The following is a 27,741-nucleotide window of genomic DNA, read 5'->3' as shown; positions in this document are numbered from 1 at the left end:
ATCATTATACTGTGTTCACTGTGTTCAACACAACAATAAAGATTGGCTAAAGTGAAGGAAGCTGAGCGCCGAAGAATTGATGCTTTTGAACTGTGGTGTTGGAGAAGACTCTTGAGAGTCCCTTGGACTGCAAGGAGATCCAACCAGTCCATCCTGAAGGAGATCAGCCCTGGGATTTCTTTGGAAGGAATGATGCTAAAGCTGAAACTCCAGTACTTTGGCCACCTCATGCGAAGAGTTGACTCATTGGAAAAGACCCTGATGCTGGGAGCGACTGGGGGCAGGAGGAGAAGGGGACGACAGAGGATGAGATGGCTGGATGGCATCACTGACTTGATGGATGTGAGTTTAAGTGAACTCTGGGCGTTGGTGATGGACAGGGAGGCCTGGCGTGCTGCAATTCATGGGGTTGCAAAGAGTCAGACACAACTGAGCGACTGAACTGAACTGAACTGAAATACACATATGAAACAGTTACCTTATTAAATGCTGCTGATAGGGTGGTAAACAGCCAAAAGCACTCCCTAAAAAAAAAAAAGAAAGAAAAAGAAAAGCACTCCCTGATGGAACATACATCATTGATAACATGCTCCTTCTGTAACCACCATCCTCTACCTCTTTATTGTCACAATTCTGTTCTTCAAATCTAAAATAACCTTCTTTCCCCTAATTCACCCACTGTTCTCCCAAATCTTGCTTGACATTGAATTAGATTCTGCATAAGTCAAAGAACTTCAGTAATTCTCTTACTCCTTCAGTTCTCTGTAGCTCTTCTTTCTACTTGGAGTGCATGAGTTCCTATAAAGTTGAAGTTTATGCTGCTTGTGTCCTGACTCTAGAGTGAGTCTAAGCATCTATGATACTTAGCATCTAAGTCTAATTGTGCAGGGTGGTTTCACCCCCGGTCTCATCGTATAACAGAAACCTCCACCACCATCTTCACGTGTGCATCTTACAAAATCTAATATAATTTAGGCATTTTTGTAACATAAATAAGTTTGGAGGAAAGTGTGATTTTGAAACATAATGCACAGAAGTTAAGCTTCAGGAAAGTGACTTTTGCAACAAAGATTTTTTATGATCTTTCAGATATCCACTCAAAAACTTCTGAAAAACAGTGAACTTGTCAAGCTCTTTTAAAGCACCTATTCCTACATCATTCATTGATATGGTAAGAAAGAAGCTCACTCGTCTCCTCACTTCCTTATCACCTCTGGTCCATAGCATTTTATTAGCACAATTCTAACCCAAACATGATGTTCAGTTCAAATGTGGGTGAAAATAATTATACCAAAAAAAGCTGTCCAAAAGTGGTATAACTTCGAGTCATTAGGAAAAAGTGTGTATCTATCGATGTTATGTTATATGTTTATATTTCTGTTTATTTACATTTTCCCTAATGACATTCCATGGAGAAGGCAATGGAACCCCACTCCAGTCCTCTTGCCTGGAAAATCCCATGGATGGAGGAGCCTGGTAGGCTGCAGTCCATGGGTTCGCTAAGAGTCGGACACGACTGAGCAACCTCACTTTCATGAATTGGAGAAGGAAATGGCAACCCACCCCAGTGTTCTTGCCTGGAGAATCCCAGGGACAGGGGAGCCTGGTAAGAGGCCGTCTATGGGGGTCGCACAGAGTCGGACACGACTGAAGTGACTTAGCAGCAATGACATTCCATAATTTGTGTGCATCTTTCCATGAAGAACTGCCCTATTTCATTATGGTCATTCCTATATATTTTATATTTTGGATATTATTTAAAATGGTCTTAAAATTTATTTTTCTATTTTATTTGCTGGAATATAAAAATGCAAGTTGATTTTTGCATCTAGTAGACTTGTTTAATTCTATTAATTTAAATAAATTATCTGTACTTTTTTTAGTTTTTCTATGAAGACAATCATGCCATCCCTAAGTAAAGTTTTGCATTTTTGTTTCTAGTTCTTATACAACTTATGTACTTCCCTTGCTTTACTGTACTATATATGATCTTCAATCTAGGAAATCAACCCTGAATATTTATTGGAAGGACTGATGCTGAAACTGAAGCTCCAATACTTTGGCCACCTGATGCTAAGAGCTGACTCATTGGAGAAGACACTCATGATAGGAAAGATTGAAGGCAGGAGGAGAAGGGGACGACAGAGGATGAAATGGTTGGATGGTATCACTAAGTCAATGGACATGAGTTTGAGCAAACTCTGGGAGACAGTGAAGGACATGGAAGTCTGGCATGCTGCAGTCCATGGGGTCACAAAGAGTCGGACAGGACTGAGCAACTGCACAACAACAGGATTTTCAGTACAACTTTGAATAAAAGTAGGGATAATGGTTACCCTAGGTTTGTTTATAATCTAAAGGTAATTTTAATGTTTCCCTATTAAGGGTGATGCTTGCAGAGATTTGGTATATGATCACTCTATTGGTTAAGGAAGTATGTATCTATTCCTGGTTGGCCAAGAGTTGTTTGTTTTTTTTTTTTTTAAATTATAAACAGGTGTGAATTTTCAGTAAAATAGATGCCTTTCCTGCATCTACTGATATTATCATGTGATTTTTCTCCATTTGTCTATTAATGTAATGATTTACATTAATTCATTTTCTGATGTTAAATAAATTTTGAATGTCCTGGGATAGACTCAAGTTTGTTCATGATACAAGGTATTATATTTTTAACATGTAGGGAGACAATTCTGTTTAGAAATTTTACAATTCTATTCATAAGTGATATTAGCTTATTTTGTCTTTGTCAAGTATTGGTATCAAAGTTATTTTAAAAGTTGAGGATTTTCCCTCATTTTTGATATATTCACTAGTTTATTTTTTAGATTCCATGTGTAAGTCATATCATAGAGTATGTATTTTCTCTGTCCAACTCATTTCACTTAGCATAATACCCTCCATCGATGTTGTTGCAAATAGCAAAATTTCATTCTTTTTTTTTAAATGCCTGAATAGTAGTCTGCTGTATATAAATGCACCACATCTTCTTTATCCATTCATCTTTTGATGGACACTTAGGTTGTTTTCATATCTTGGTTATCATAAATAATGCTGCTATTAACAGTGGGAAGCATATATCTTTTTGAATTAGTGTTTTCCTTTCTTTGGACATATATCTGAGTGTAATTGCTGAGTCATATGATAGTTCTATTTTCATTTTTTTGAGGTCTTTCCCTCTTTTCTATTATACAGGCAAACCTCCATACTATTGTGGGTTCCATTCCAGACCACCAAAATAAAGTAAGTATTGCAAGAAAGCATGTTACATAAACTTTTTGGTTTTCCCGGTGCATATAAAAGTTATTTTTACACTGTACGATAGTCTATTAAGTGTGCAATAACATTATGTCTAAAATACAATGTACCTATTCAATTAAGTGAACTTTATTGCTAAAAAATGCTAACCATCATCTGAGTCTGCAGTAAGTCATCATGGTAACATCAGTGATCACTGGTCACAGATCACCATAAGAAATATAATACTAACTAAAAGTTTGAAATATTGCAAGGATTACCATAATGTGATATAAGCAAATGATATTGGAAAAAAGGTGCAGATAGATTTGCTCAGTGCAGGGTACCACAAACTTATAATTTATAAAAATTGCAGTGTCAATTGGGAGATTGGAATTGACATCAATACCCTCCTATATATAAAATACAATAGATAACTAATGAGAACCTACTATATATAGCACAGGGAACTCTACTCAGTTCTCTGTGGTGACCTAGATGGGAAGGGAATCTACAAAAGAGTGGATTTATGTATATGTGTAGCTGATTTCCCCTTCATGAGCACATCATGAGAAATGCCAGGCTGGATGAGTTACAAGCTGGAATCAAGACAGGCAGGAGAAATGTCAACAGCCTCAGATATGCAGATGATACCACTGGAATGGCAGAAAGACAAGAGGAACTAAAGAGCCTCTTGATGAGGGTGAAGGAGGAAAGTGAAAGAGCTGGCTTAAGACTAAATATTAGAAAAACTAAGATCCTGGCTTATGGCCCCATTATTGCATGGCAAATTGAAGGGGAAAAGGTGGAAGTAGTGACAGATTTCCTTTTCTTGGGCTCCAAAATTACTGCGAACGGTGACTGCAGCCATGAAATCAGAAGACGATTGCTTCTTGGCAGAAAAGCAATGACAAACCTAGACAGTGTGTTGAAAAACTGAGGCATTAATCTGCCAACAATGGTCTGGATAGTCAAGGCTATAGTCTTCCCAGTGGTCATGTATGGTTGTGAGAGCTGGACTGTAAAGAAGGCAGAACGCCAAAGAATTGATGCCTTTGAACTGTGGTGCTAGAGAAGACTCGTGAAAGTCCCTTGGCCAGCAAGATCAAATCAGTCAATCTTAAGGGAGATCAACCTAGAATATTCACTGGAAGCACTGATGCTGAAGCTGAAGAGCCAGTATTTTGGTCATCTGATGTGAACAGATGACTGATTGGAAAAGTCCCTGATGCTGGGAAAGATTGAGGGCAGAAAGAGAAGAGGGCATCAGAGGATGAGATGGCTGGACAGCATTACTGATAAATCCATTATATACATTTTCTCCTGCTTGCCTTGCATAATTTATTAACATGTGATTAACTTAGTAGTTTAATTTATTAGATTTTAACTTTTCTTTTTTCTTCTAATATAAGAAAGTGCTGCTCTAGCTACATCCCACAAAATTGTATGTAGATTCATCACGATTTTGGGGCTTGTGAAATTTTCTAATTTTTACCATAATTGGCTCTTTTGTTAAAAAACCAAGCATGAGGTGTCAGGAAAAAGGAAGTGAGATAAATAGGCCTTTAGTGGAGGTTTATATTGCTCTTGCTAGGTGTTGGGCAGTGTTTATGTTTGCTGTAGCTGTGGTGCCAGAGGCTAAAATTTCCTCTAGTGTCCTTATTTTCGTCTCCTCTGTTATCTTTTTGTTTCTTAGAGACTCCTTCCTAAATAGGGACTGAAGACTGTAGGCCTTTAGGGTATAATTCTTGAAATCCTCAAGTCCTACTGATGTGGTGGTAAGCGGTGGGGGAATGGAAGCATCCTGTGGTCCTGCGAGTAGGTCTTGGTTTCCTAGTGAGCCTGTGTCCTTATGCTGTGACCTTTACCTTCTCACATTTTCTTTTTTTTCTGGATCCTTCCCCAGGTTGGTTAGGTTCTCATAAGGTAGTATTCCTTGAGGACAGTCTGTTAAGGAGAACAGAGCTCTCTGAGCTTATTTCAGAATGGTTATTTTCCCTTCCCACTGCTGAAGCATAAAGGGATTTTTTTTTTCTTTTTGATCTTCATCATGAGAATCTGGTGGGGAGGCTGCAAGTAAAACTCATAAAACTAAGACGGCTTCCCTAAGGATGAGCCTCCAGGAGTATTTTTCTATGAAGCCAACCCATGCTCAGTCTCAATAACTAGTCAATTTTCCTTTAAGTGTTCTGACCAGGCTCTAGCTGCAGCTTCTGCTCCTAAGGAAGCTGGGATTCTCTGTGTTCACCTGTGTCCCAGTTTTTGGAGTGGTGGTTTGCCCTGTGACTTCAGTTCTCCAATGGACCTAAGAAGTGTTGATGTTCAGTTTGTTCATTCGTTTTTCTTTTTCACTGATGAAGGTGGGAGTGACAACTTCTAAGCCCCATACTCTTTCCATGTAAGATTAGACTTATAATTCATTCTTAATTAGAATTATGTTTCTCAATTTCCAAACATATGGGTTTCTTTCCAGGTATCTTTTTGATACTGATTGCTAACTTTTTTTTTTCTTTTCTATTTTATTTTATTTTTTAACTTTACAATATTGTATTGGTTTTGCCATATATCAACATGAATCGATTGCTAACTTTTAACTGCATTATGATTAGAGAACTTGGCTTGTGTGATTCCTTACCTATGAAATGTTTTAAGGTTTGTTTTATGGACCAACATGCAGGCTATTTTGAGGAATTTTCCATTTGTTTTTGTACTAGATACCTGTTACTCAGCCAGTGGGTGTGGTGCTCCGTCGCTCAGTCGTGTCCGAATTTGCAGCCCCATGGACTGTAGCCCGTCAGGCTCCTCCATTCATGGAATTTTCCAGGCAAGAATACTGGAGTGGGGTGCCATTTCCTATTCTAGGGGATCTTCCTGATCCAGGTACAAACCCATGTCTCTTCATCTCCTGCACTGGCAGGCAAATTCTTTACTACTTGTTCCACCTGGGAATCCCTAGTGGGTGCAGCGGAAGGAAATAATTGGTGTACTTATGTAGGACCAATAAGGGGAATTATAAAGATGCAGGAGTCAAAGAGGGATGGAAAAGCACCCTAGGCTCTCAAGAGTGGGACCAGGTACTACCTTACAGGAACAGGGAAGGGAGCTGTAAAAGAAGGCCACTTGATAGGGGCTCTGGAACATCAGGGAAGGAGACAGGAAAATAAACACACCCACTCTCTTCCTGCTTTCCTCTACTCTTACTAACTCTTATTAGTTGAACCCAACCAGAGCTTAGAAGGTAATGAAGGCAGTCAACAAAAGTCTATCTATCAGGACACAGATCAGGGGAGAACGTATGCATTTAGTTTTAGAAGGGCAAAAAAAAAAATGTCTAGCATACATAAAAGGTAGAGCGGACCCTTCAGGATGGGTGGAGCATATGGGTGGGGAAATATAAGCATTGGTAAAAGGAGGAGATTGGTAAAGTGGATGAGAAAAAGTATTGAAATTATAGGTAGTATTTCCATAATAGCGTACATGGTTTGCACACATTTCACTAAATGGCATTGTAAGAGTCCCACTGTAAACAGGCGGAGGTGATGAATGGTGAGACTGAGCTAGGCAAAAATGTGAGATTTGTGGGAACAAGGGAAGGATGGATATTGGGTGGATGAATTTTGGTTGGAAGTAACAGAGGGAAAGAGTAGAATTTAAGTAGGAATCCAGACTAGTGATAGACAGAAGGGCATGACTGGCTAGGAAATTCCTATAACTTGAAAAAAAAAGTTGGTGGGGGTAAGGGTAAGTTTAAATAGAGACAAACAGAGAGGTTTTAGGGAAGGTTTTTATTACAACTATTTACATGGATTGTTGCTATGGCAGTGTCAGCAGAAATCCTGCCCACAGTCCAGCAGAAAATGACTTTGCAGATAAGATAGAATTCTGTATTCTAAATTCTCCTTGGTTTCCTCCTATCTCTTCCCTCCCCATATCAATAACTCTCATCATTTTTATGATTCTTCCATTTTAACACCTCATCTCTCCTTGACATTACTGACATCTTTGGCCATACAATTCTTTATTTTAGGGGATTTCCTTTGTATTATAGAATGTTCAGCAGCATCTCTGGTCTCTACCTACTAGATGCTAGTACCTTACTCTTTCCTCCAGTAGTGACAACCAAAAAAATACCTTCAGATATTGCTGAATACCCCTGGGGGAGAAAATCATCCCTACTTAGAACCTCTGCTCTAGATTTTCAGAAATAGAACAGTGGTGGGGAAGACAGAAGATAGAACTGTAAGTATAGTTTCAGGAAATGTAGTATATTATAGGTAAAGCAAGAGATAGGAAGGAATCTTCATGAAAAAAAGGATACACTTAAACTGTATCCAGGTTAGTGTCAAAATTTACAAGTTGTAGCAAATAAATGTGTAAATAGGTCAAAGTGCTATTATATATTCTTGTACAATGCAGATGTCACTCAAAGATTTCTTGATCCTAGGAGATTTCTATCTACAGCTCCCACCCCCAGTTTACAATGTGGGGAAGTAGGTGCTCTCCAGAGACTTTTGCTCTTGCTTCTGTTCTTCCTCTTCTCCATCAAAAATCCACATGCATTTGACATACAGCTCCTCCTCTTGCTGCCTCTGAGAAGTAATCCTATTAATCAATTCTTATATAGGGAGACAAATTTCATGGAGAATTTTGAGGCAGGCATAGAGGGATGGTGTCACATACCTTACAGCGTATTTCTCCTGCTGCTGCTGCTGCTAAGTTGCTTCAGTCGTGTCCGACTCTGTGAGACCCCATAGATGGCAGCCAACCAGGCTCCCCCATTCCTGGGATTCTCCAGGCAAGAACACTGGAGTGGGTTGCCATTTCCTTCTCCAGTGCATAAAAGTGAAAAGTGAAAGTGAAGTCGTTCAGTCGTGTCCGACTCTTAGCGACCCCATGGACTGCAGCCTTCCAGGCTCCTCTGTCCATGGGATTTTCCAGGCAAGAGTACTGGAGTGGGGTGCCATTGCCTTCTCCACTATTTCTCCTACTCATTGTTTTTTTTCCCCTATGTTCCACATCCTTTTGTTTCCCTCATGGCTCTCAATCTGCTCCTTTCTCAATCTTAATGTTCCTACCAGTTGACTTTGCCCTGGAAAGAAATGCTCTGGAAAGAATGAACTTGTCATCCTCTTTGATGAATTTCTCTAGAGGATCATACTACTTTCCCCCAAATTTTGGAATACACTCCTCCACTTTATTACACTTTCCCCTCCAATCATGAAAATGTATAACTAAGAGAAATTTGGTGGAAGTGAAATTAGATAGATGAGCATTATTAAACATCAACAGGATCTTCCATAAAGATTGTGGTGCTGGAGACGACTCTTGAGAGTCCCTTGGACATCAAGGAGATCAAACCAGTTAATCCTAAAGGAAATCAACCCTGAATATTCATTGGAAGGACTAATGCTGAAACTAAAGTTCCAATACTTGGTTTGAAGAGCTGACTCATTGGAAAAGACCCTGATGCTGGGAAAGATTGAGAGCAAGAGGAGAATGGAGTGGCAGAGGATGAGATGGTTAGATAGCATCACTGTCTCAATGGAGATGAGTTTGAGCAAACTCTGGGAGATAGTGAAGGATAGGGAAGCCTTGTGTGCAGCAGTCCACGGGGTCACAAAGAGTCAGACACAACTTAGCAACTGAACAACAACAGCAGGATCTTTCAAGTCTTGTACTAGCAGAAAGGAAGCCGTGAGTACTCCTTCCTGGAGCTTGTCAGCTAGTGAATCTCCCACTTCTTCCGGCTGCAGGAGGGGAAGTCAGGGGAAGTAGCTGCCCGTCCAGGTGTTTCTAACTACACAGACTCTGCTTGGGAAAGGCTGCTTCTCCCAAGGGCCCTCGCCATGGCCCCCTTCATTTCTTTGTTTCGGAAACTGTAGATGACGGGGTTGCACATGGGGGTGATGATGGTGTAGAGGAGGGAGAAAGGCTTGTCTTTTTCAGGACCGTGTGTGCTGCGGGGGTTCATGTAAGAGAACATGGCCGAGGTGTAGAAAAAGATGACCACGGTCAGATGAGAGGCACAAGTAGAGAAGGTCTTGCCTCGACCAGAGGAGGAGTTCCTGCCCAGGATGGAGGCCAGGATGTGGGCATAGGAGATGACGATGAGCACCATGGGGCTGAGCAGCACCACAATGGCATCGGCAAAGATGACTCTCAGACTAAACTGGGGGTCTCCACAGGAGAGAGCAATCACTATAGGGGCCTCACAGAAGAAGTTTTCTATGTGGTTGTCTCTGCAGAAGGGACCACGAAATGTCATGTAGTCAAGAAGGATGCCATTGATCAGCCCAAAGAACCAGGCTGTACTCACCAGTCTCACACAGACCTGCCGGCTCATGATCTGGGCATAGCTAAGTGGGTGGCAGATGGCAACATAACGGTCATAGGCCATGAAAGCCAAGAGGATGCACTCAGCCACACCCACACCAAAAACCAGATACATCTGGGTTAAGCAGGAGGCAAAGGTGAGAGTGTGATTCTTTATCACTAGGTGGATCAGCATCTGTGGGATGGTGGTGGTGATGAAGCAGACATCCAGGAAGGACAGGTGGCCAAGGAAGAAGTACATGGGGCTGTTGAGCCTGGGGTCTGTCCAGGTGATGAAGATGATGAGGCCATTCATGGCCATGGCAAGGCTGTAGAGGGCTAGGAAGAGGGCAAAGAGCAATGCCCGAGTGGAAGGGGTGCTCTGCTCAAAGCCCACGAGGATAAACTCAGTCACGGTGCTGCCATTCCTTGTGTCTACCACCTGGGGCCTGCTTGAGAAGGGAAGATAGATAAAGCACAGATAAGAGAGTAGGGTATAGGTAGGGGAAAATGAGTGAAAGATACGGGAATCTCAGTAAACTGCACGTGAGTCGGCACTGTCACGGGCACTGAAAATACTAGTTTTATTGCAGGCTGCGATAATGGAACCATAGTATAACCAAGGCAGATCTATTACCCTTTCTACGCATCAGGCTGTACTTGAAATACCATATCCAGTTCTGGACCTCTATTTTAAATGATTATCCACCAAAGGGATTATGTTCAGACAAAAAAGATGGTGAATGATCTAGAAACCACGTGACAGACTTTTAAAGGAAACTTTAAGGGGAAGACTTAGGGACACTCTGAGAGGTCCTTTTTAAATGTTCATAGGTTTTTCATCTAGAAGAGAAAATTTACTTTTTCTATGTAACCTCAATGAGTAGAACTCAAACCAGAGAGTAGAAATACTAGAGGAAAAAAAATGACTGCTATTTCTTATGATAAATTTTCTTTGTTCTTTTAAATATACAACCAATGTCTGCTCCTTGTGGAACATCTGGAAAATACCAAAAAAGCAAAAGCTAAATAAATAAATACAAAGAATCAACCAGAGGGAAACTACAGTCTATATTTTAGTTCATGTATTTTCAGTAGGTTTTTTTTTTTAATGTTTATATTTTAAAAGCTTTGAAGACCAAAACAAGGCTGAGTGGAAACTTCCATAGGAACTTAAGTGAGGGGAGTATATTTTCAAGAAGAAATGCAGTGATTACAACTGATTCCAGGTTGGGGAATGCAATGCAATATAGGGAGGAAGTAAAAAGAATAAAAATTCATTCTTCATTTGAATGCGGAACTGGGAACAACTGCACTCCACTCCACTTTACAGTCAAAAATGGTTTATTCATTTAATAAACGAATGCCTAGTGTGTTCCGTATACTGAGCTGGGTGCCAAGGATATAAAATCATGCAGAGAACTTACTCCCTGACTCCATGGATATTATACTATACCCCAAGTAATTAAATCAGGAGGATAAGTGAGCTCATAGAAAACCCATATAACATATGGACAATATTAATAAAAAGCAAACATGTATGGGCAGATATATTTCAAACTCTATCGCCTCCATACAGGGAATGTACCCTTTGGAAGGGTCATGAAACACTTGCAACATATTATTGGTATATTAGAGTATAAAAAGATCTTAAATGAATTCTTAAGGTCCAAAAAAGTTCAGATCATATCGACCACACTAAAACTAGGCATTAAAATTCTTCTTAAATTTCCACATAGAGGAGATTTCTTAAAATTTATTTATTTTCTCCCCTTGATGAGAGAAAAAGAGTACAGGTGTCAGCTAGTGTATGGGATTTTCCTTAAGAATACTGTTTATCATCACATTGCACACTTCAAATATCATATAATTTTTTTAAATTATACCTCAATAAAGGTGAAAAAAAAAGCCTGTCAAATCCAAGTGGGGAAAAAAAAGGAATATTGCTTGCTCATTTTTTTTTTAACTTCAAGAAAAGAAATAAACTCTTACTGAATATATAAATTTAGAGGGTATTGTTTTGATAAATTGTGGATAACATTCTTCTGATCAGCAGGGCTTCCAGGAGTGTTGCACCATTTGTGCACTGCCCAAAGGCTCCTGAAGGTCACAGTGGCTGCTGAAGTCCAGCCTTTGCTCAGCTTAACCAAGCCGCGTACCCTGGTGAGGGGCTGTGTGGATTCAAAGTGGTACCTTTCTTCTAATCCTGTTCTGAGAGGGAGTGACTTTTTAAAATTAACCCGAATATACCATGTATGTTAGGAAGATGTGGCCATGAGGATAATTAAATTTCACCACTTGTTTTTTTTTTTCCATCTGATAAGACTGGTGAAGTCTTTGAATGAATAATAATAACTAAGCCTGTTCTACTGAGTGGGTTTTATGAATAAAAAGGCAGTAGGTATTTCTTCTAATGTGGTAGTACTCAAAGTGTGGTCCACAGACTAGTAGCAGCAGAAGGGTCACCTGGGAACTTCATAGAAATTATATTGGGCCTCACTCCAGATCTACAGAATCATAAACCCTGGGGATGGAGTCTAGCAATCAGTGTTATAACAAGCCTTCCACGTAATTCTGATGTACATTAAACGTTGAAAAACTACTAATGCAGTTGAAAAGTATAGCCCTCAAGACAAATATAGTCCATTGTTTATTTTTATAAATAAAGTTTAATTGGAACACAGCCACACTAATCTGCTTATGTATTGTCTGTGGTTGTTTTTCCACTACAAAGGCAGAGCTGAATATTTGCCAAAGACCATTTAGCCTGCAAATATGACTGTCAGATTTAGCAAATAAAAATATTAGATGCCCAGTTAAATATGATTTTTCAGATAATCAATGAATAATTTTTTATTACAAATATGTTCCATGCAATACTAGTAAATCAATGCATGGAGGCTAAAATATTTACTAGCTGGTCCTTTACAGAAAAGGTTTGCTGACTCTTGCATAATCTTATGATTGTAGAGTGGACTTGCCTCCAATAGGAGCATGTAAGGGAGGCAATGAGAAAAAGGCCTTATTCCTGATCACACACCTGGGATTCTGGTGGGTTGAGTCTCAGGTACTTCCCTCCCAATTAGAAGACTCAAACTAAGAGATCAACCTGCCTGGGATGGAAGGGCAGCTGGTGCCACTTGCTTTTCTGTTTATTAAACTTATTATATGAGTTATTTTCTTTAAGTGCCTACTGTTACACATGTTCAATTAAGATAGAGTGGATGTTTTAGAAGAATTTTGCTACTAAACCAGAAGGGATTTTGTAACAACAATAAAACTAGGCATGATTATGAAAAACACTCCATCTAGTAAACATTGAAAAACAAAAAGCCCTCTGAAAACAACTTTTAGATAGATCAAACAGGGAATCAAAAGATTAATTACAGACTAAAAATATAATGATAATAAAAGGAAGCATATATCAATAAATATATACACAGGTATTTGTTAAAGGAAAAGTTAATAGCCTGAAATACTTGCATTAAGAATAAGAAATAAAGATAAATTAAATGAAGTGAAATAGCTCAAGAAGTTAGAAGCAGATAAAATTAACATAAGCAAAACCAAAAGGGAATATATGGAAAGATCAAAGAAGAAATAATTGAATACAAAAACAGAAAAAAGTAGTTAATAAATAAACTCAGAGTTAATAAATAAACTCAAAGATAATAAATAATTTCAAAGAAATTGGTCCTCTGAAAACATCAATAAAATAGACGAACTATTATTTACATAAGAACAACAAAAATGAGATGAGAGGAAGAAAGCACAATATACAAGTTATAAACAAGTTTTAATAATCACAGCCACAAAGGAAAAAAAATAGTTATGCCACAGTATTTTGCCTATGACCATCGGGTTTGAAGGTCGGAGGAAAAGATAATTTTCCAGGTAAATGTTAATATAAATCACTAAAATTCATTAAAGAAAATATAGAAACCAAACTAAACCAAACCAAACTAAACTTAATGAAATGAAGCAGTTCTGAACTTTGGCTTCACATTATAGTCTCTTGAAGAGTTTTAAAATGTTGCCATGATGTTGCCGTGCCTATGTTGCAAACCAGACATATTTAAAACAATGTAAGGGGAGGGATTCTGGCATCAGTGTTTTTAAAAACTTCCCAGGTGGTTCCAATGTTGCAGTCAAGTTTGAGAAGTACTAAAACGGAGAAAATTGACAAAGAGCTAAGCCCCAAATGGCTCCAGACCATGATAGTTTCCTGAGTTCTTTCTAATTTTGCAGCAATCAAATATTTTTGACAGTTTATGATAGAAAAAATAATGGGTTCCTAACTACTTTTACAAAGTCATCAAACTGTTGAATCCAAACTCTGAGAAGTATACAAAAGAAAATTATAACTAAGACAGTTTATTAATAATGATGAGTCAGGCAAAGTAAAATCTTAACAAATAGAATTCATCAATGCAAAGTAAAATACATCATGATCTAGTGAAATCCATTCCAGTGATTTAAGGTTCTGATTATGTTAGGAATTCTAGTACTGTAACTACCATAATAATATGTCAAAGGTGAGAATATTCTAAATTATAAATAGATGTTTGATAAAATTCAATAGTGATACCTGATTATTAAAATTTCTTAGTAAAGCAGTACTTGAAAGAGGTTTCCATGTCATAATTTAAAAATTTATCTAAATTAAAATAATTATGAAACACATTATGCATTATGTACTATTTGTTCTGATGTGTAATATTAAGTTTTTAAAGCTTCAAAACCATACATGGAATAGATAGTCTTTCTTTCATCCTTATTTTACAAACACACAGAAAAGGGGAGCAATTTGCCCAATATCATGCAGACACTTGAATTAAAATCTGAGAGTCTGATTCCAAAAGGTACAGTCAACTGCCCCCACAGCTTCAGAGTTTGGATGCCCTATAATTACTAGCCAAAGTATCTGAAAAATGAATTCAAGAGGTAGTATGTTGGTACATGTTTAACAGATGGCTCTTCCAGGGACACCTGATTTGTAACATTTGCCAATTTCCATAGTGTAAATATTCCCATGTGACCTGCTGCTGCTGCTGCTGCTAAGTTGCTTCAGTCGTGTCCAACTCTGTGCGACCCCGGAAATAGCAGCATACCAGGCTCCCCTGTCCCTGGGATTCTCCAGGCAAGAACACTGGAGTGGGTTGCCATTTCCTTTTCCAATGCATGAAAGTGAAAAGTGAAAGTGAAGTCACTCAGTCGTGCCTGACTCTTAGCGACCCCATGGACTGCAGCCCACCAGGCTCCTCCGTCCATGGGATTTTCCAGGCAAGAGTACTGGAGTGGGGTGCCATTGCCTTCTCCGCCCATATGACCTACTTTGCTAGAAATGTGACACCACTAAGCATGGAGTTAGGAAGGGATGCCCGTCACATTACTGTTGTATGCTTTTCCAACCATATGGATACAACAGATGTAAATACAGGACCTTGAGAGGATAGATAATAGTAAAATGTAGTGAAAAACTTAGAAAGTAATGAATTTTTAGTATCTATTACCTGTGTCTTATAATATATTTAATGGTTTGTTATAATATGTTAAAATGGCCATGTTTAACAATCAGTTCTTAAAATGCCTCAAAATTTAACAATTGGTTCTTCAGAGCTGGTACCAACTGGGTTCAGCACACCACTGGAGTGAAAAGGAAGGGCAGAATTATCATTTGCAGGCGTATTGTTAGCATTGGTGAAGACTTTTAGGATTAGGTGCATTTCTTCCTTTCTCTTTATGTTTCTGCCTCAGCCTACAGGGAGGCCAGATTTTCTACCTAGGAGGGGATAGGATAAGAGTACAGAAAACACTTTTGACCTCACTGTTCATCTTTCCTGTAGAAATAACTTAAATATCCCTCAGTTGAGCACTGGTTACGCATATTATGGTACATACAAAAAATGGGAAAATCTTGTAGAAATTATGTCTTACCTCATTCTGTTGCTATAGCTAGAAACGGTCTGCTTGTCACCAAACCATTTCAACAGGTAAGAAGGACAGTCTCATGGAGGCTGTGGATGAGCTAGCCTAGGCAGGACAATGGAACTTGGGGTCCTCTCTGGAAGAAACAGTACCCCATTAGCTTACATGAAATTTCTTACATGAAATCCCTTACGTGAAATTTCTCAAATCATTCCAGATGAATGTCAACTCAGGTAAAGTTTCTTTACTCACTTACAGTAGTTTCTAGTTTACAAAGCATACTTATGTATATTATTCTGTTTAACTCTTATAAAAACCTATTAAATAGGTACTATCTCCATTTTACAGAGGAGGAAAACTGAGGCTCAGAGAGCTAAAGTAACTTGCCCAAGATCATACATCTAGCAAATAAAGGTAATGAGATTCAGACCAGGCCTTTTAAGTCCTTATAATAACTTTTCCCAAGCTGCTTAAGGCAGAGATGTCACTACCTCCTGTAGGTTATACAGTTACTTAATGTCACATTTTGGTCAGGAATATACACACACACCCACCCATGTACACACACATATGTGATAATTCATATTTCATTATAGTTATAGGCTTCCTTCTTTGAAATTAATCCCTAATAAAAACAATATATTATGAAGGAAGAATTCTCTTTAAGATTTGGAGCTATTGATTAGCCATTTTAGCCTTTTTCCTTAGGTTAAATATTTACAGGCCCTTTTATGATGCCTTGCTATCCTTATTTCCTCATTATCTTTAAAGTTTCCAGAAAGAAGAAAAGAAGCAACTAAAGAAGACATTGACTGGAGGCTTGGAGACAAGTATAAGAACTAAAGCAGCACATACACTTTGTATTTAAAAAATTCAGTGTATATAATGCCCCTGGCTAACAGACTGATGAGATCATCCTTGAAACAAAGAATATATTGTGGAGGGCGCTGAATCAGAACACTGAAAAGAAAGACTAATGAGGTTAAGAAGGAATATTCTGGGAGATACCCCTATTCAACTATAGTAAAGAGCTCTCCTCTAATGATCATAAGACAGAACAATAGAAAATAGAAGTAAGTGCAACAAGAATATTAAGTTAGACTAAAGGAATGTTTTAGTATTTTAACAAGGAGTTTGAAAGCATCAAGTGACTGACCAAGGAGTAATGAAAGATCTTTTCTGTACTCATTGCAAATAGGACAGATTTCAGTGCATCAGGTCTCATTTCAGGTCAAAATGGTCCAAAAGCACCGTGGACTGGAGCCTATGCTTCCTTCTGTGTTTGCTTGTGTGTTAATAGCATTAAGATACAGCCACACTCACTCCTCTCCATATCCAATTAGCCTTTCGTTCCCTCTTTTCAACCTCCCCTACCAGCTTTATGCACCCTCCACTCCATTTACGATTTACCATACACAATCCATCTATTTGTTCATTCAGTTTTTGTTTGGTGCCTACCATGCACACACTCCAGTCCTGGCCTCCACACTTTTACACATACTGGTCGTTTTTTATGTTATTGTCCTTTACCCCTATTGGCTTCTGGTGAATTCTTTCTTATCTTTTGTGATGCAAATTATATACTGCTTCCTCAGCAAAGCCTTCCCCAATAAACTATCACCTTTCCCGTTCTTTTCTTTTAATGAAAAATCACTTAATTTCTTTTCAGAAGTAAGCTGTTTTGATTCCATTATTTGCTCTTTAAGCCACAAATGTTGTGGACAGTTAATACAAGGCCCTCCAAATGATCAGAAGAATTAAATTAGCTTTATAACAATTCTGGCAGTAGACCAATACTGATATATTTAACAATCTTTATCATGGATTAGCTAAGAAATAAATACTAAATATAACATTGAAATAATCAATACAAAATAAAACTGAAAATAGGTAAAACTATATGCAGCAAGATTTAGATCTATAAATTTTGACTTGGGAAAATGGGACTGGATAAAAATAAGGCCCACAAAACAAATCTCATAGAAGCAGAAGCTATCATGGTAAAATTGATTTGAACAGAAGACTGATAGAAGTATATTGATAAGTTAAACATAAATAAGTTAGTCTGGATCAAAATAACTTCAGTATTTTTATTCACATGACAAAACTGGAAATATTTTAAGTAGTATACTAGAAAACTGATCAAGGAATTAATATGGGTTAATGAATTTATTAAGATTAAGTCATATCAATAATTCAATGGTGCTGGTATAATTCTGACTTAAATGCTGTTATTCACTAACATAGAATCAGTCAGAAGGCTACAACATTGAGAGGAAAATAACTGTAGAATCGTTAATAGTGGGACAAAAATATGTATTGGTTCTCCAGCACAAAGCAAACTTCTGATTAATGGTTTCTGAACAAGTAAATGAATATTTAAACAATGTGATTTTTGTTGATCACTTTCTATCTATGTAACCCACTAACTGAAATATACCTGAAATTCATATTTATCAAATTTGAAATACTTAATACATAATTAAGTCTGAAAAATTTGCATTTTTAGCTTTCTTTTGAACATTTCAAGGAGTTTTAAATTCCAATTGATCTATGTATCCTCCTACCTTAATTTTAAATAAACAAAAATATGTATTACTCAGGAAATGAGAGCATGCAATACAGAGAAAAAGGGACAAATTAGAGAAACCACCATGATAACGCTGAATATTTCTTCACTATTTCATTGATCCTTCTGCTTTCCAAGAAAGAAAGAGAGAACCTTAGGGCAAGGGAAGCGAACTGAGGAATGTAAATTGATTTTTTATTTAGTTTGTTTTAAGGAAGCTTCACACCATAACTTAACCGTAGTTGTATAAAATTTTGAATATATTTCAAAAGCCCACAGGAAGAATGAAAGAAAATAGAATTTTCAATGAAGGGGAACTTCTGTGCCAAAGGTGATAAATCATCAATCAGCCTTCTGGCTCACACAGATGTGTTTTATTAAGCCACAGTCTTTCCTCTGAAGGACATCTCATGTGAAACTCAAGACATAAACTTCTAAGGGAAAAACAGAAGATCTTCCTGCACTGTGCCTATTCTTATCAATAACTAATAGAGTTAATTAGTTTATTAGAAGCCTCTAGCTCGTCCCAGTCCCAAGACTCTTAGTTGTCACTCCACTGCAGAATGTTCTGATAGGAATTCAGGCTTTGCCTAAATCACACTAGAAATCATGAAGAGAAAAAAAAAAAAAAAGAAATCATGAAGAGAAAGATAGATTGGACTGTATCAAATGGAAAGCTGGTAGAACTAAAAAAGAAAATATAAGAGGCAACAATATATGAAATTTATTTTAAAGAGCTTGTCAAAACACCAAGATCTTAAGAGATAAAAGGAAAAGAACTAATTATTCATAAAATGGAAAAACCATTCCAAGTGTTCAAACTCATTAATAACAAACAATAGTTTTAAAACAGATACTATTTATGATCCACTGAATTATATAAATTATAAAATTATAACATGCTGGTTAAGTGGTACTCCACTCTTGGTGGGAAAGCAGTTTGAAAACATGTAACAAAAGCTTTAAAAATGTTCATTTCTTTTAATTTAGGATCTTTTAAATAATACTGACCCCAGAGTTCAATTATCTGGATTAAAATTCTGGCTTCATTGTGTTGAACTCAACAATGTTGTGCTCTATCTACCCAAACAAAGCAAAGATTTCTGACAAATAAATAAAATTCTGGCTTCAACACATATCAACTGTGTAAACTAAGGTGACTTAAATTAACATGCCTCAGCTTCCTCATCTCTAAGATGGAATAATAATGATAGTAACTACATTATATTAGTTGCTCAGGCGTGTCCGACTTTTTGTGACCCCAAGGACTGTAGCCCACCAGGCTCCTCTTTCCATGGAATTTTCCAGGCAAGAGCTTCAGAGTGGGTTACCATTCTCTTCTCCAGGGGATCTTCCTGACCCAGGGATCAAACCCAGGGACTCCTGCTTTGCAGGCAGATTCTTCATCTGAGCCACCAGGGAAGCCCAGTAACTACATTATTAGATCATTATGAGGATTAAATGAATCGATATTTGTGAAGTTTTTTGACTAGTGCCTGGCACACAGTGCCAAATAAGTTTTCTAATGTGAATAGAATCAACCATTTAAAAATTTACTCCAAGAAATTAATTACCAAAGCTTTATACACAAAATTGCAAATCATGGCATTATTTATAACAGCAAAAAATAAAAAGCTATAATAGAGAAATGGTTATCTATATTATAGAAGATTAAAGTGTTGAAATATACGGTCATTAAAATTATGTTTATGAACTCTCTATAATGATGCTGAAATACTTAGTAATTTTAAGTGAAACAAAGAGCAAAATATAAACCAGCATATTTGGTATACCCATGAGTACATTAATTAAACAGCATTTTCCTTTGCATTGATAAATGATCAAAGGAAGCTCACCAAAATGTTAAAAGTGGCTCCTTGTACTTTCATATATTGATATATATATACATTTTTATGGTATAAAGTAATAGTATGTCTAATAATATTATTTTGGTATGATTTATAAAATGCACCAAAGATAAACACACTTTCACTTACTTATGACATCTTCTTACTCTTTGTGTTTAAAATACCCTTGTTAAACTGAGTAAATATTGTATATAATTAGTTTGTTTAATAAAGCTATATGTATACGTAATTAAAACGTATTAGGTATATTAAAAAGAAATAGATCAACTTAATAAATACATAATTTATTCATTCACTCAACAAATATTCATAAAGAACTTATTATGAGCCAGGCCCTGTTTTAGACACTTGGGAAAGAGCAATTGATCAAGACCCTGATGCTGGGGAAGACTGAGAGCAGGAGGAGAAGCAGGTGACAGAGGATGAGATGGTTGGGTGGTGTCACTGACTCAATGCACATGAGTTTGAGCAAACTCTGGGAGATAGGGAAGGACAGAGAAGCCCTGTTTACTGCAGTCCATGTGGTCGCAGAGTCAGAGACAACTGAGCGGCTGAACAACAAAGACTGTCCTCACGATGCTTCCATTCTACTGGAATTAAGAAAATAAAATAGAAATGGCTTTGGCTAAAAGAATGTTGAAGTGGCTAAAAATATACATCTCGAAGGACTGAAAAAGATTTAGAAGGGTTAAACTCATGGTATTATTAAGCAAAGTCCATCAAATTTAATAATTCTTAGACATATGCATTTCAGACAGTCATATTCTGAGATGATTTCCTTGGACGTTAAAATTAAGAGAAATAAAGACAGACCCCTAAGCAGATGCAAAAATAGAAAACTCTTAAAGAGTTGAAATCATCCAACTATCAATACACATAAGCTGTTATGAATTTGTTAAATGTGAATTTTAGGTGAATCTGTCATTGTGAAAATTAATCATTAGGCTCACAGGAGGATTAGTTTTAGGATACTTAGTTCACTCCCTTTAGGCTACGGTGGAATTAATATCTAAATAGCTTTTGTGATTTTTATGGGAATTAAAAGAAATATTGTTATCAAATACCTGGCTAAGTCTAACCTTCATCTATTATAGAGCAATTTATATTGTCATAGCCTTAGCAAAAAATAAGACTTATGTTCAATCCTTTCTTTACCACATAGTAGACATTTTTCAAGGTAAATGTGACCTTTCCCCCTTACTCTGACTCTTCTAGATTCTATTCTTTTATAGTTAGATCTATTGCAAAATCTCCATATTTCTGAAACATGAAGAATTATACTTCATGTCGCATGTCGGTCTGACATTGTGAGGGCCCTCACTTGGCATGACAGATCTTTACTGCTACGGACAAGACAAAAGCACAGGCTGTATTCACAAGGAAACTTCTCTGGCACCCACAAGTGAGCTGTGATTTTAGATCTTTCTTTCAATCTACTTTCTTACTTTTAGATGGATTTCATATCCACTTTGTTTCCACTTGATAGTTGTTCATTGTCTCCTCCCCAGAGACACAATCTAAGCTATAGAGCAAAAACCAAATAAAAACCTTCTGAAAATAACCACCCCTAGAAGGGGTTTTAAATAATTTGGGGAAAAGTTCACCCCTGAAAAAACATTTCACTTCCAATACTCTAAAAAGCAGAGGGAAAACAAAGTGAAAAGGTGACCAGTTAATCTACTTTTAGAATGATCTGTGAGTGTGCTTAGTCACTCACTTGTGTCCAACTCTTAGTGACCCCATGGACTGTAGCCTGCCAGGCTCCTCTGTCCATGGAATTCTCCAGGCAAGAACGCTGGAGTGGGTTGCCATTCCCTTCTCCAGGGGATCCTCCCACCCAAGGTATAGAACTCAGGTCTCCTACATTGCAGGTGGATTCTTTACTGCCTGAGCCATCAGGGAAACCCTTTAGAATGATTAGTCCTTGACTATTAAAGGCCTGGATATTTGTACAAGATGAGATCATTGGAAATTATACACAGGTACTTTTTGATTGATGAGGTCAAAATTGAGCAGAAGATAGGCTTGTTTTAGAAGTCTTAGGGCTACAGTTAATGTGAACTACAATGCCATTTATGTTGTCTAGAAAAACTGTACAGATTGTAAAAAGAATCAGAAATACAAAGATAGGGAGAGAAGACAGACCATCTGAAAGTCTTGGAAAGAACTAAAGCATTATCAGGTCAATGACATACACTGTATTAATATTTAGAGGTGATGGAGATACTATTTTGAAAATTAACATCTACATGTGAAATATACATATATATGGCAGATGTATAGAAAAAGCTTAGGGTTTGGAAGTAGATAAACTTACTAACAACATTTTGTTGACTGGTGTAAATATTAATTGATAAGGAAAAACCTATATTCAATGTGACTGACCAACAGTAGTTGTTTAGTACACATTCATTACCTTCTCCTTTACTTCTTTTCTCCCTTCTTTTCTTCTTTGCACTCTGTATGTTGGAAGAGATCTTTTAAAATCTTGATCCAATGTTCCACTTACATGGAAAATTCCTGGGTAGAAACTGGTGGTTTTTAAAAAATCACTCTTCTGGATCAGGAAATTCTTTTGTATATCAGGTTAAACTCTTGTCTCATCTCAACTCCTTGCCCTACCTCCTTTTAAATTTATTTATTTTGTATTCCTTAGAGAAAATGAGAAAAACTGATTTTTCATGTTATTTGCTTGTTTTGTAATATATTCATAAACCTGTTTGAGACTTCCTCAGCCATCTTTTCTCAAAGGAGCAGGAAAGAAAAATGCACAGATAAACAGGAAAACTATTCACAGGAAAATGAAGTGAGAGAAAAGCACAACTGGGAAAGGAGGAAGAGAAACACATCATGAGGAAGATAAAAGGAAAAAAGGTGGATGGGAAGAAAATGGAAGATAAAGTCAAATCGGGGAATAAAGTGAAAATTAGAAATAAAGTGAGACTAGATTGTGAAAACATAACTGGGACCATCCCTTCCATCCAAGACTCTCCATGGTTTAGATTCTCTCACATATGCCTCACAACAATCTGTGAGGAACTTCATGCGAAAAGGTGCCACTAACAAGACTTTAAAACGGAAACAGAACCTCGGGAAAGAGGAAGTGACCTGACTTGTCAAGTATCTAGAAAGGTAGAGAGGTAAGACTCTAATTGTGGCCATTTAGTATCCTCAAAACCCCTGTGGATCAAGGCCATTTATCATTAGTGTATGAAAACCAAAAGAAACTTCCTGGTCCTGGGACAGTGCCCTTTCTGCTATTCATGCTGAAAGAGAATGGAAAAATTATTAAAGGTGGGGATAGAGAGAGAGGGAGATGAAAGCCATGGTGAGGGTAGACAGAGAGCCAGAGAAAGAGAAAAAAACTCCTAGAAAGAGGAAAAGCCAAATAGGAGACAGACTGAGAGGCCCACATAAGCAAAATGGCACATGGCCTTGGGTGGTACAGAATCAACCTGCTAATCTAGGAGTCTGGAACCCTCTCAATTCAGCCAGGTGACTCAGAAGAGTTGGTCTGGTTTTGGGCTCTTTCTGCCTTAGGTCACTTCAAAACCAGACCAGCTGTCTCATCCAAGCCATCTGCCCCTCAGCCAGAGTAAGAAGGGCAGGTGGGCAGACTCAGAGAGCCTGATAGAAACACGGAGGGGAGATACAGAAGAAGCAACTAACTGGAGATAGTTGGGAAATCAGACGCATAGCTAGTCATCTAGAGAGGAAGAAACAGAGCAAGGGGTTAACTGAGTCAAGATCTGTGACATTTGGCTTTTTAAAATAAAAAAAATAACCCTGTGACATCTTGTATATGGCCACTGTGCTGAATCCTGTGTGATCTGAACACAAGTGGTTTCTGAGAGAGACGGTGAGTGTTCATCTCTGATGGATGCCAACAGAGGCAGAGTCAGCTTTCAGCACAGGGGAAGTATACGTTCACTGACCTTTTCCATGGGCTTTGGCATATACAAGCGAGGACATTGGCTGTGCTGCTGTCAGGCCCAGAGTGAAGGTGCTGTGAGTTCTGCTGTAAGCCAGCTGCTCATGTATACTTTGAGTTTCCAAGTCTCTATTCCCTCTGACTCTACTGTACTCTCCACGCTATCTTTCTCACTCTATCACACACACACACACGCACACACCAGTGTAGCAAGAGATCCAGCAGGCTCACAACATCATGGAAGTAGAGACTGCTTCTCTCTGGCTACTATAGGAAACTTACTATAACAGATGAAGAATCCATTTTTAAGTCTGTCTTTATCTGATCAGGTCTCAGGAGTCTAAGCAGATCAGAGCAGTCTTAGGATCCTCAGGGAAACATGTCCATTGGCAAAGCGCCCTGGAAATTCTGGGTTAGTTTCAGATTTGCCAGGCAGAACATTTTTTTCCCCACCTAAGACTGCTGTTTATAAGAACTAGAGGTCATGATATGTCTGTTTCTTGACCCCTTATGTCAGACAAAGAATCCCCATTCCCCAGAGGTAGAACCTACCTATAACCTATCACTGTCAACCCGAGGGATTAAGGAAGATTCAATCCAATGTGAGATGCCAGGAAATGAAGTTTTCTTTGGAAAAATGTTTAATTCAGAACAGTTCCTAAATGAAATCGATTATCTAGTCATGTTCAAAATGTCCTACTTGTCTTGTATACTCTTTTTTTTAAACAATTGTTTTGTTAGTATAAGAATCCAAGCAAGACCTTATAAGCAGCACAGCACAGGAAAGGGTGGGCCATGTCAATAAGACTAATTTTGCATACCTCTGCTGGCAGTAGGAAGGCTCTAATTTCCTCCCCTGCCTTGCTCAGATGGATTTAGCAATTGCACAGGGTTGAAGCTATAGAGGCAGCATTTCATCAAACTTGGCCAGGGACTACAGGGCTGATAATGTGATAGTGTGCCACGTTTAAGCCTCTATTTTCACTTTCTCCTCAAGCAGTCTTTGATATCATGTGCCAAGGGACAGTCCACTGGGGTGCTGAAGGAAGCCCCTTATTAGGAACCGCTTGTGTTCATGACATTAGTGCAACATGAGGAGAAACCAGAGCAGAGGGTAAGGCAAACAAAGGCCACCCTGCCAGGAGATCAGGAAACTGTCATCTGTAGAACAAGGTGAGAAACGGGGTCAACCTCTTCTAGGAGTATCTTTAGGGAAGGAATGTTATTTTGAAATTGATACATGAAATGAAGAAGATGAACAGCTTCCAATCTAGGTAGTATAGAAATAACTTTAAATCTATCTCCCTCTGACTTTGAATCAAGATGAAGAGGCATATCCTGACCTTTCCTCAGGCTCTTGGGTTCATTCTTGAGGGACATTTTTTTCTGGGGTGATAAATAGACCTCTGTACAGGAATAACACTGGATCCTTTGTTCTTTAACCACAAATGAAGTCCTAAAGTCTTTAACTCACTTGTCACTAAGTCTGAAAGAGTAATATCGAATATATTGCACCATCTGTAGGTATAGTGTTAAAGAAAAAACTCATCCTTATCCAATTTTTAACTGATCAAAATACAAAATACCATATTGTGCAATCTAACAAATTTTGAAGCTGGGTATAATTTTTAAAAAGGGAAATAGCTGTCCTGAATTAAGATGATTAACTCCATAAAGGGTGACATTAATTTTTTTGAGAACAAGCATTGTTGTTACTAATATTTAATAAATGGTAGAGAAGTATAACAACTGACAGGCTACTATGCACAGCTCACAAAATTCCGTGTCTTTCTTTGGGACATGGTAAACAGAATTTCTTAATTTTAATATAGTCATATGTAAGATTCCCCCTTTTTTTGTTAGTACTTTTGTCTTAAGGAACATTTCCCAACCCTGGCATCATGTAAATATTTTTATATTTTATCTTCTAAAGCTTTATTGTTTTACCAATTAGATCTAATAAATGATATGGAAGTGGTTTTTGTATTCTGCATACATCAAGTAGGAGGCAAATGTTGGTGTCACTTGTTTTCTGTATGAAAAGTAGTTGTCTGTGTATGGGTGTGCTCAATTGTTCAGTCATGTCTCATTCTTTGTGACCCCATGGACTGTAGCTCACCAGGCTTCTCTTTCCATAGAATTCTGCAAGCAAGAATACTGGAGTAGGTTGCTATATCCTACTCCAGAGGATCTTCCTGACCCAGGGATTGAACCCACATCTCCTGCATTGGCAGGCAGATTCTTTACCACTGAGCCATTGGGGAAGCCAAGTTGTTTGGGTATCCTTAATTCAAAAACCTTTTTCCATACTGCTTAGCAGTTCCACCTTTGTTATGAATGGATTTTCATAACATGGATGGATTTTATGTGTGTACCATCATGCCGTTTGTTAGTAAAGACAGTTTTAATTCTTCCTTTTTACTCTTTAGGCCTTAATACTGATTAAAATACTAAGAATGGAAATAGTTGTTTTATTCCTTATATGAAGGAAAAAGTATTCAAGATTTCATCTTAAGTATGATATGAACTACAGGTTTTTTTGTTTGTTTCTGTGGATTCCCTTTGTTAGATTGAGGGTCTCTACCTTTTTCTAGCATTTCAAATTTAAGTTCTCATGCCTACAAAATAAAAACTAGCTTTTGAGAACACATTTAAACCAAAATATATACATTTTAAGCATATTAGAAAATTGTCTACTGTTGCAGCAGTGAGGCGAGGGGAGTGGAGATAAAGGGTATAAAGACAGAATAAAAATTATTAAAGACATAAATCAAGAGGGCCTTTCCTTGCAGGGACCAATGATAGCTTGTCAGGAACAGAGAACTGTAATTAACTCAATCCTCCCAGGAACAAAATTTTTAAAACAAATGAAAACACAAATATATTAGCACCTAGAACATGAACAAAATAGCATTTGAAAGAGGAAAAGCTGGAATGATGAACAGCTTGCAAAAATACTGACAGTGATATGGGCTTTTCATTCTGAATAAGAAGTCTAAAAAACATGGAAGTCTGATTCTCAGACACACGAGTGTCATTTACAGTTGGAAGGGAGAAAGTAATGTTTTGGAGGTTCTGATTTAGATATCTGAAATACTTTATCTCATTTATCACTCAGTCTTTATAACCACATTGAGCTAAAGACTGTCTTAGTCAAGACTTTTTGTTGTGAGAAATAGAAACTCATCTGTAATAGTTTTGAGGGGGAAAATGGAGTTTATATAGGATGCATGGTTATCTCACAAACTCAAGAGCAAGAAGGTAGGCAGATCTCCAAAGCTAACCAAATCCTGGGCAGTCATTATCTTAGGTTCGTTGTCTGGAGACACGTTATTTTACCTCTACTTCCCTCTGTCTGATGACTTTCACCTATTCTCCCTGCCAATTTTTTTTTGTTTCTTCAGGTACATGGCAGAAGACAACTACTCCATAGCTTGAGTGTCTGCTTGTTCCAGGCTAGCAATGGACTGTACTTACTACATACCAAAATCCCAGGAAAGAGGACGTAGTTGATCCAGCTTGATCATACTGATCGTGGTGATGATGGGGGAGGGGTGGTGTCCCATGATACTTAACTAAAGTGATTGCCAGCACCCACCACTGTGGGAGAAGAGGGTTCTTGGGGAATGGTCTGTGTTTCTAAAATCTCTACCACAACTAACAGGACTGAGCAACATCTGCCAAATGAATGAATGACATGAGACTCAGTGCTCTTCAACTTCAAAGCCCATGATTTTTCTAATACATCATACAGCCTTCAAACGTTTGCATCTGAGATAACTGTTTCCACTACCTCAGTAAAAGAGAAAGGTCTTGTATAAGAGCATTTCCAGGAAACAGATGGCACATTCAAATCACAATAATTTGAAGAAGTTTAATAAAGATTTATTTGCAAA

General features: G+C 37.8%; 1 protein-coding gene and 1 long non-coding RNA gene across 3 annotated transcripts; one reads left to right on the top strand and one right to left on the bottom strand.

The window, feature by feature from the left end:
* Positions 1-41: 41 nt before the first annotated feature.
* LOC147371723 (uncharacterized) lies at positions 42-27,741 on the top strand. Of its 2 annotated transcripts, XR_015163716.1 has the most exons (5): positions 1,069-1,171; positions 2,002-2,360; positions 3,196-3,243; positions 5,952-6,117; positions 27,250-27,741. It is a non-coding gene; the product is annotated as an uncharacterized LOC147371723 (long non-coding RNA). The 2 variants fall into 2 exon arrangements; XR_015163717.1 differs by lacking the exons at positions 3,196-3,243; positions 5,952-6,117; positions 27,250-27,741 and adding an exon at positions 42-342 and having other exon boundaries at positions 1,090-1,171; positions 2,002-2,634.
* Positions 9,035-10,015, bottom strand: LOC147371724 (olfactory receptor 10AD1-like). The gene has a single exon (XM_086399725.1). The coding sequence runs from the start codon at positions 9,869-9,871 to the stop codon at positions 9,035-9,037; it is 837 nt and encodes a 278-aa protein (XP_086255851.1). The 5' UTR covers positions 9,872-10,015.

The sequence above is a fragment of the Bos grunniens genome, chromosome 5, assembly GCF_055505025.1.
Source record: "Bos grunniens cultivar Pamir isolate PY7600 chromosome 5, Bosgru_T2T1.0, whole genome shotgun sequence".
NCBI lineage: Eukaryota > Metazoa > Chordata > Mammalia > Artiodactyla > Bovidae > Bos > Bos grunniens.
The sequence above is the reverse complement of the archived record's forward strand: the minus strand, read 5'-3'. Positions and strand labels throughout refer to the sequence as shown.

Coding starts and splice junctions, on each gene's coding strand:
- LOC147371724 (XM_086399725.1), bottom strand. CDS start 9,871: ATGGCCATGAATGGCCTCATCATCTTCATCACCTGGACAGACCCCAGG.